Here is a 10,675-nt window from a genome sequence, read left to right as displayed (position 1 = left end):
GTCCTTAGGAATCTTCACAAGGTGCTCCCATTCCCTGGGGCGAGTTTCGTATGCCTCTCGTAAGCTGAAAGAGCCTGACTAGCATAGGGAGTATTACTAGCAGAGGTAACTGAGCTTCAAAGAGATGAAATGGCTTGTTGCTACAGACCCTGATGGCTGCCGACCGACCAAACATTCCCTCTTCTCCCTTTCTAACAGAAGTCTTTAGGGATGGTAATGTGCCCAAATAAAATTTTTCCCTGGCTTACATCTAGGTGACCATGTGACACAATTCTGGCCAATGAGACATAAACTGAGAGTTTCTCCCAAAATGCTCTCCTGATACAAAGATTACCCCTTCCTCCTACCTGGCCTACTCAGAGAAGAGGCCTCAGATGCAGCAGCCATCTCCCAATCATGAGGATGAAAGCCACATGCCAAGCATGGTACAGAAGGAAAATGAGAGGGACTGGGCCCTGAGGAAGCCATATGAGCCCTGGACTGGCTCCTTTCAGAATTTTCATTATATCAGAAAGGTAACTACCTACTTATTTAAGCCACCTTTGTTTGGATTTTCTATTTGATACACCTGCCTAAGTCACAGAGCTGCTGGTAAATGGCAGAGCAGTAACTCTAACCAAGGTCTTTATAACTCTATAGCCTACCTTACTTATTTCCACTGGGCAACACTACCTCAAAACAGTAAGTCTGCAAATTAAACAAGATGCTGCATACAAAGCACATGACATATCATAGCAAATGCCCAATAAATATTAGCCACTGCTATTATCATTATCACTATGCTAAGCAGGTGGCATAGTTATAAATTTGCTTTACTGCTCTAGACTATAGACAAATAGGAACTCAGAAAGAGGTGCCTCTCTTTGTGAGAAAGTGAATGAGGAAGGGCACCTTTTGGGGTTTATAGGAAGACTGGGAGTAGAAGGATTGTCCACTGAGTCTATGTAGGGTTGACTCCTACTCCCACAGCCTTCTTATACCCCTGGGAAGAGCAACACAGACATGGGGACCAGAGTGACCCTTGGTATTATCAGTGAATGTGAGTGCTCCCTTCCTGGTTCTCTGACTAGACCCAAGTCCCTTTGAAGGCCTGAGAAGGGAGCTGACCAGGTTCAGTTAGGAGCACCAGGCACCATGGCAAACTCAAACACTACCTTTCCTTCCCAGAAATCGAACTGTATCGCCTGAAATAAAACTGTCACTTTTATAATGGGAAAATATTAGGAAAAATCTGTATGTCTAATACAAGGTATTGTTTTAAAAAAAGTGATCATATGGCTACAAACAGGTGAATATTCTGTAGTCATTAAATATGATGTTTTCTAAGGGTTTTTAACAACATGGGAAAAAATATATATAAAATAGCCAGCATATCAAGCTATATGGGGTAGTTCCCATGATCCATTTATGATATTTACACATAGAAATATGTAAGAGAAAATAAAAAAAAGAAGAACAATCTTAAAAAAAATAATGATGGTTAATATCTTTAAGTTATAGTACTATGGATGACATCTTTGCCTTTATAGTTTTCTATATTTTATAAGATTCCTATAATTCCCTGTAAAAACCGTTAGATAAATCCTCATAAATTGTTTAAAGCTATGTCATAACTTGGTTTGTTTGTTTGTTTTTTTGAGACAGAGTTTTACTATGTCGCCCTCGGTAGACTGCTATGGTGTCATAGCTCATGGCAACCTCCAACTCTTGGGCTTAAGCAATTCTCTTGCCTCAGCCTCCCAAGTAGCTGGGACTATAGGCACCTGCCACAACGCCCAGCTATTTTTTGTTGTTGTTGTTGTTGTTGTAGTTGTCATTGTTGGTTAGCAGGCCCAAGCTGGGTTTGAACCCGCCTGCCTCAGTATATGTGGCTGGCACCCTAACCACTCAGCAATAGGCGCCAAGCCGTATGTCACAACCTGTCGTGAACATACTTTCCCTTTCCTTCTCCAATACTTTCTTTTTCTTCAAATCATTGCATCAATAGAAGAAGCAAAACATTTTTTTCACTGTCAAAAAATGACCCTTATTAATCCCAATAAATGTTATCCTAAAACTTCAAAGCTGATTTGAAGAATTGCTGATTCTAGTCCTAAAGAACTAGGAATATCTATCTTATTAGATAAGATTAGATTAATTCTTATTAGATAGTCCCTTATCCTAATTTTACTGCCTTCTATCTCCCAGGTGGTGTCCCCCAAACAAGATTCACAGTTTGAGTAAATGCATAACATTCTAAACCACACCATCTCCAGCTCCACGTACTCCTTGCTCACACTCCAGCCTCTCTCCAGAATGCTATGGATGACATGAACTAACTTCCTTGGTTCTAACCAGAGGTATAATTCAATGATATACACGTATCTACTCTCATTTCCACAGGAGTGATATTTCCCTGGGGTCAAAATTCTGGCCAAGCACATAAACCTCTGAGTCTGTCTCTCACTCTTGCTTCTTGGGGAGCACCTGCGGTGTCCTGGCCTTCTCATCTTCTTTTCTGCTACCTTCTCTGACCCTCTGGACTTTAGCTGGAGCTTGTCTTCAAACTTTCTGGGCTCAGACTTCTCATGGCCCACTTGCCCCACAGTGTTTGCCTCTTCATTTCTCAATGTCAAACTCTGGAGGAAATACCTTGATTGGTTCCTATTTCTGCTTCATACCACAGGATGGTCACAGTGCAGGTCATGAGTTGGAAGTTTCTGCACATGGGGCTCCCCCTCAGACCAGACCTTTGTGCTGGGTTTTGGACTACAGGGACAGATTTCCCAAGGAGCACAATCTCTGGCTTTGGGATAGGCTGGCTACCAGAGGCATGAAAAGTCACTTTATAATCTAATGGTGGAATTTTCCAAGGCTGTTTACTCTCTCTCCCTAGGTGAGTGTGACATTCTCATGAGTTTAGATATCCTCTATATGCTGAGGTCTTAAAGTTTACATCTCCAGCCAAGATTGCTCTTCTGGGTTCCAGCCCATGATGTCACTGCCTACTTAGCACCTCTCCCTTAAAGTCCCATAGACATCTTAAACTCTATGTGTCTGATACAAAAGGGCCTGGATGGCTCTCCATATATGACCTGCCCCTGCTTGTTTCTCCAAGTTCATGTCAAGTTACATTTCTCCTCACTCACTGACTGGAATCTCAGTGGCTCCTGGATCATGCCAAGTATTTTCTTGCTGCAGGGTTTTAGCACCTGTAGGTTTCTTTGCTTAGAATATTTCTTAATGGTACCTCCCCCATGAGGTATGAGGCTTCTCTGACCAGGCCATGATAGAACTAAGCCTACCATGATACTTTCTATCATAGTTCTGGGTTTATTGCTTTTCTGGACCTACCATGCTATGTAATTAGTAATTTTTTAATTCATTTGTTATTATCTGTCCTCCCCACTATATAGTAAAGCCTATGAGGGCAAGAATTCTGTCCTAGTCATTGTTATATGTTACTTGGCACATAGCAGGTCCTCAGTAAATATTTGCTGAATGAACAAATGGAGTATGGGTCAAGCCAGCAATGAGTAACGTATGTAATATAACTGGAGTAAATGAGATAATGTGTGTAAAGATCTTGGTATGAGACTCGCAGTAAGCACTCAGTAGATAGCAGTAGCAGTAGTAATGTTATTTGTGGTATTAAGTTAAACCATATGATACTGCTAGTATTTGGTCTCTCTTTACCTGTAAGACAGCAATTTCATATGGCTCAATCTAATATTGTTCTTATTATTTGGATAAGATAGGTGGCTTCAAAACATGCTGCCTGTTAACGGCCAAATGGCACATATTTCAGTGCAAGATTTTTAAAATAGAAGGCCTCTGATATAGCTCTGTTCATTTTCCCTTCACTGGGGCCTGCACCTAAAGGTACCTTCTTAGCTCTTTGAGGAAGCTCTGATCTGAGATCCTTCCTGCCATGGTTCCTTGAGCGAAGACCCTCTTTAAAATTACTCTGAACTTATTCCATCAATAAATGTGAATACTGAACATCTTTGCTGAATACTGAACAAGTTCTCAGAGAAGACATGTTAGAGAGCTGTGACCTTGTGTTCAAATGGTTTTCATGTGGTCAGGACATGGTTTCTTCCTAACACTATAAAAAGAGAATGAAAGATAAGAAACTTTCTCTGCAATAGGGATCTCTTCTGTATAATCGGCACTCCATAAATAATCAAATCTGAGTCTTTGAGTCTAAGCCAGTCATTGAACACAATATAATGGCAAACTTACTAATGGAGTGCTCTGGGCTACTTTTCTTTCTACTTTTTCTTCAAAAAGTTTGTGTCCTCACATCACACAACTTTTTCAGCCTATCATTCCTTTTTCACATCAAATGCTTGATCCGACTGGTCTAAAAATAACAATGTTTCCAACATTTTGCCTTCACACCTGACACAAGCAGATGTTCATCAAGACCTGGATGTTTAGAGATGAAGAATTAATTTTTCATCAATCACCTAATGATTCAACATATTGCTTGGGACTTTTATCTGTGTGACAAAGATCAAAACATCTATTACATTATATAATAATAAAATAATAGCTAACAACTCACATAGTAAGAGATTTTCTTTTCGAGAAAAGAAATTATGCTGTCCTATACAATTTTAAAATCCCATTTACATGCATTCTAGAATTAGCAAGATGATATAAGTATTCTCTGCAAAGCATCATTAAGCTGAAATTATTCAGACTCACTTATGACATGTGCAGAACTACTAGATCTCCACCTAAGAGAAACTTTATAAGCTTTCCCCTATAGTTCCATCTACAACAGTCATTTTTTTCATATTGTGAAAGTTCAATACCTTGAAATGTTATAGCTCTGTGAAGAGCACCATTACCACACAGCAATAATGCTTGAGTTGTGATGCTCTGAATATGGAATCTGTAATAGTGTACATCTAACAGTACAATCTAGACTTTATAAAGAAAGGGTTGGCTAATAAAGCAAAGTAACATTTTAAGAGGAAATATTAATATTTAATCTGTTTGACAAACAACTTTTTCAAGCAGCTATGTATTTGTAGAATGCTGGAACTGGAAGGAACCTAGAGATCCTCCAGTCCAAGTCCTTCAAATTAAAGCCTTGGCCCAGGTACCCCACTGAGGGAGTGTGATTCCAATAAAGCTGCAGAGTGAGGAGGGGGTGTAGGCTTCCACTTGGGAGACCTGCATTTCTAGGTTCCAGGAAAATAAATAAATTGTTAAAGTATTCACCTCCTACCCTTACTCAAAGATACAATGTCTCCTACCTATTCCAGCTACTCAAGAGGCTGATGCGGGAGGATCACTTGATGCCAAGGTTGCTGTGAGCTATGATGCCATGGCACTCTACCCAGGGTGACAGAGTGAGACCCTATCCCCCCCCCCCAAAAAAAAGAAAGAGAAAGAAATAGAAATCTCAAAATAACTCAGATGTAGCAATTCAAAGATAAGAATTTTTTAAGTAGGTATTATAATTATACTTAATAGAATATAGGAATATATGAAATATGCAGGAAACCTTGGCAGATAAATAGAACCTATAAAAATGAACCACCTGGAAGTTCTAGAATTTAAAATATATATAACTTTTAAAAAATGACTGGTTGAGCTTAACAGAATAGTGATAAAAGGAAAGGTTAGTGAACTTCAAGATAGACTTGTAGAAATTATCCAATCTGAAGATCTCTGGGAAAAAAAAAAGATTGGAAATAGATGAACAAAACCTCAGACTTGTGTAACAACGTCAAAAGGTCTACCATAGATTTAACTGTGATCCCAGAAGGAGAAAAGAGTAAGAATGGGGTGTATAATGGCTGAAAATTCATCAAATTTATAGTTTCAAGAAGCTCAATAAACTCCAAGCACGACAAGTACAAAGGAAACCAAAGATAAAGAAAACTAAAAATAAATAAAAGAAAATCTTTAAAGTAGCCAGAGAAAGTATTATACATTATATAATGTAATACCGGTAACCACTAACTTCTCTTTAAAAAACAAGAAGATAGTATAACAACATCTGTGGGAAAAGATATTCAACTCACAACTCCATACTCAGGAAAGTATCCTTTATAAGAATAAAGATGAAATAAATACATATATTACTTCTGTCATGTCAAATGTTTATTCAAAACTTTTTTTATATTAGTAATTAATTAGCCATGTAGCAGTGTGCATATTCATTCATACAAACTTTGAAACACATATTTTAAAATTAACAGTAATTAAAAATATTATGTGGGATAGGGAAAAAAATCAATAAAACAATTTGTTCTCAGTTTTTTCCTTATAATGAATAGTGAGCAAGAAGTTACTTTTATGTAATCTTATTTAAGATTGAGTATAATTAACATTCTGCTAAGATCTCCTGGCCTAAACTATCTAGTCTATCTTTTCTCCCTTCTTTTCCACAATTACACCACTAAGAAGGAATAGTTATATTAAGCCCTCTAAACATTACTGAGATCTACTGAAAGAATGCAGAACCAACCCTTCAAAAACCACTAGGTAACCACTTTCACAATAAAGGGTGGGCAAATTATTAGGCATGAAGAAAGAAAAGAGATAGGCAAAATATTCTGAAAGGATACATTCAAGCTGGAGAATTAACTGTAAAGGCTAAGATTGAACCAATGTTTGCATTAGAAATCTCAACCTGAATTAACACATTTGTTGGACTTGTTAGTCCAGGAATAGTTCCCCAGAGAGTTCTGGAAGTGTGATCTCCTGTACATCTGCTCTGATTTTTATGAGTTCTCTTAATACTTTTTAAAGCTTCTGTGAAGTGCTAATTTTTGTTCAAAGAAGGATTACCAAAGAACCTGCTGGTAATACAAAGATTCCCTTCATACTGTTCTTCTGGCCTTCCTTAAACCTAGAAGCAGTTAACATCCTGAGCTGACAGCCAAACTCAGTTATTAACTAGCCACTGACATCTAAACAACAGCTGTGTTCCGTCCTACTAAAGGGCAGCCTCACCCAGACAGTGACTCTCTAAAGGTCAGCTGTGTCCTGAAGCAGGAAGTCCACTCCATGGTTGGTGGCACATACCAGCACAATGGAACAGTCTATGTTTGTCCCAATTCCCTTTCCTCCCTCTTGGCTAATCTTCACTGGTCATAAATGTTCAGCTTGCCTTGCACAGGAAGTGGGGGCCTTACACTTCTTCCTGCACGTTCCCTGCTGCTGTTACTCTTACACAAACTCTTTTCACTGAAGATGGCCTTAGAACTGCCATTGAAAATGGTGCTGATGACAAAGTACCAGGAGTACAGTAAAAACACTTGCCTCAGAAGCAAGCACATTTATTAAGTGTCAAGCACTGTTCTAGTGCTTTCTTACACTAACTCCCACCTCCTGTAAGGATTATTATCCCTCCTGCAGGGAAGCTGCAATTGCTCAGAGCTTAAATGAACTACTTATGGTCATGTGGCTTTGGAGGGACACGAGGAGAGCACCCCTTTTTCTTTGACTCAAATCCAAGGGTCTTTCTATTCTGGCAACCTTAGATACCCTTCAGAATTCCAGCTGGGTTTTTTCCTTAAAAACTTGTCACATTGATGGAAGGTAGGTGGAAAGTTGATTTTAAAATTTACCTGGAGGAGTAAAGCATAGGAATAGCTAATGCTATTTTAATGATGATGGTAAGGATGATGATGATGATGGTGATGATGGAGCACTTGCCTTTACAGATATTAAAAAATATGTTATAAGACTAAAGCTTAAAATAGTGTGGTATTTACTTGTCTACCCACACAGTGCCTGGCTGGTAGTAAGTGCTCAACAAATGTTAGTTATATTATTATAATATACTAAGTGCATTACAGTTATATCTCATTTAGCTTTTTTCTCCCTATAGAAACAGTGAGAACAATTTTATTCCCATTTTATAAATCAGTAAACTGAGGCACAAAGAGTTTAAATAACTTGCTAAAGGTCACAAAGTAAACAAAGGGACTATCTAGCCTCTGAACTAAGTTTTCTGATTTCAAAGTTAAGGGTGGGATGTTATTTTGATAAAATATCAAAAGCCTCAGCAAATCTAAATGTTTATCAATAGGGGACTGGTAGAAAGAAATAATGGCTGAAAATTCATCAAATTTACAGATTCAAGAAGTTCAATAAACTCCAAGCAGAATAAATACAAAGAAAACCAAAGATAAAAAGATGAATCAAAGTGCTTCTGAATAAAGAATATTCCCTAAAATGAGGTAGATCTGTAAGTTGTGATGTGAAAAGATGTCTACAATATGTCAAGAAAAAAAACATGTTACATTGATCTCATTTTTATTAAACAATAACTATATATGTATAGTCACAGCTGTTTGTGAAAGTCATATATGCAATTACATATGTATGACGTATACACATATGTACACATGTTGCACAAAGGAGTACAGACAAATACACCATCCTTTGTCTCTATGAATAGCATTAGGATAGGGGAGGGAATCATCTTTTAAAATACTTCTGTATTGCTTCAATCTGTTACAAGCATGTATTATTTCTGTAAAAAACAAACAAACAAGATTTTTAAAAAGTGACTCACTACCTAAAAATAAAAGATTTTTTTTCAAAGGAAAATGATTCCGAACTTTTAAGTTTTTGAAATTAATTTAGAAAATGAATCCAAACAGATTAAAATGGCAACTAATTCAAAGTCCGAGATGTCCTCCCAAATGAGGAGTTCAGTACAGTAGTTTCCACTATAACATGACACTACAAGCCTGGAGTAGAAGAGGATAGTTTGGGCTTTCATGCAGACCAGTCTACACAAACAGCTGTGTCTTAGCTTGAGGCTGGCCTGATGCCCTGCACACCTGTGTGTAGGAGTAGAAAGTCTCGTCCCTTTACAATCACTTCTTTCAGACAGTGCTGGTTAACAGCAGAGTATGGAGACGTGAATGGCTGCTTGAATATCACTATGTTCTGGGTGGTCCAATTATAACCAAACTCAGTGAGCCTAGATATAGTTTAGTCTTGTCTGGGATAGGTCCTAGATTTATAGTAAAGAACCAGAAGGCAGCAGTGGTGAAAGGATGCAGAGAAGGTCAACCCCTGAGGGAGGGGGAAGGAGGAGGGAAATATGGCCCATTTGATGATCTCCAGACCAATCACTGGGTTAGATCAGCCTGGAACCCTTAGTACCACCATTTATCCCAACCCAAATTTGGAATAGGGTAGGAACGGGAGACTAGACTAATGTGCCCACTGGTTAAATCTACCCCTGTGGCTTCCCTAGAGATATACTGTTGAGTCCCACCAGGCAAGCTTCAGATGGTGAAGTGGAATTGTCATTTAATGTCATATTCAGCTGGTTTGTACCTTTTGGATGGAATTTCCACGGAGTTGTCTCAATAACAAAGTGGCAAACCTTTTTCTAAATCCATCTGTGAAGGAGATTTTCTCCTTCCTTCCTTCCTCCCTCCCTTCTGCTTTCTTCCCTTCCTGTTATGAGATATACACCCCCACTCAGCCTTATAACCTCAACTGAAACTTGGTATGACTCTGGCAGATGACAGACCAGATATCTGCCAATAGACAGGGAGGACATCCTGTGAGAAAGAACCTGGAGGTTCTCTCTAGGCATGGAGCCTAGATTTGATCAAGACTTTGACCCTGTGTTACCATCCACCACTCCTGGGATTCCTGTGGTGGCAAAAGCTTGTTGGATGATGCAGGCTTGAATTTCACATTGATGGTCAAACCTTAAGTTTTTAAAATTAATTTTCATTTTCATTAAAGCAAACAAAAATCCCATAGTTTAAGTCAAACTGCTCAAGAATAAAAAACACTACCTTGACGCAAACATTTTAAACACTTAACCAATAATATGCTAATATTATCATTTCTTGATTGTTATTTTATCCTTTAATTACTAATTTACTGTTTTAGCTCTTTTGTATCATCTACCACATTTTTCCTTCCCTAATATTATTATGATAATAAAGGATTATTCACTAAAAAGTCAGAGTTTTGTTTTATTTTTTCTTGTATAATTTTTTCCCTTAGAGTTAATACTCCTGGCTGAGCACCTGTTGCTCAGTGGTTAGGGCACTGGCCACATGCTCCAGGGCTGGTGGGTTCCAACCCAGCCCAGGCCTGCCAAACAAACAAATAAAAAAAATAGCCAGCCTAGAGAGAGAAAGGAAAGCGCGAGGACCATCCGCCACCACCAGCGCAGCCCTGCCGGAGCCGCGAGGAGCCCCGGGCCGCCGCCCCCTCCCTCCTTCCCGCCGTCGGTCGTCCGCGTCCTCGGACCTGTTCCAACAATTATTTAAAACATGGTTGATTACTATGAAGTTCTAGGCGTGCAGAGACATGCTTCAGCCGAGGATATTAAAAAGGCGTACCGAAAACTGGCACTAAAGTGGCACCCAGATAAAAATCCTGAGAATAAAGAAGAAGCAGAGAGAAAATTCAAACAAGTAGCTGAGGCGTATGAGGTGTTATCAGATCCTAAAAAGCGGGACATCTATGACAAATATGGCAAAGAAGGATTAAATGGTGGAGGAGGTGGAAGTCATTTTGACAGTCCATTTGATTATGGCTTCACATTCCGTAAGCCCGAGGATGTCTTCAGGGAATTTTTTGGTGGAAGGGACCCATTTAGATTTGACTTCTTTGAAGACCCATTTGAAGACTTTATTGGGAATCAGACGGGTCTCCGAGGAAGCAGAAACCGAGGAACAGGGTC

The 10,675-nt window shown here is 38.9% G+C and overlaps 2 protein-coding genes across 3 annotated transcripts in view; one reads left to right on the top strand and one right to left on the bottom strand.

The window, feature by feature from the left end:
- The window catches only part of CTDSPL (CTD small phosphatase like), a 125,697-nt gene that overhangs the window by 83,981 nt on the left and 31,041 nt on the right, over window positions 1-10,675 (bottom strand). The window lies entirely within an intron of this gene.
- The window catches only part of LOC100946766 (dnaJ homolog subfamily B member 6-like), a 1,475-nt gene continuing 921 nt past the window's right edge, over window positions 10,122-10,675 (top strand). The window contains 1 exon segment of the mRNA XM_012805889.2: window positions 10,122-10,674. Coding sequence (XP_012661343.1) covers window positions 10,263-10,674 — 412 coding nt within the window. The 5' untranslated portion in view covers window positions 10,122-10,262.

This window comes from Otolemur garnettii, unplaced genomic scaffold (genome assembly GCF_000181295.1).
Source record: "Otolemur garnettii isolate 467f Iridium unplaced genomic scaffold, OtoGar3 scaffold00002, whole genome shotgun sequence".
Taxonomy (NCBI): Eukaryota; Metazoa; Chordata; class Mammalia; order Primates; family Galagidae; genus Otolemur; species Otolemur garnettii.
Note: the sequence above shows the minus strand (reverse complement) of the source record. Positions and strands in the feature narration are given on the sequence as shown.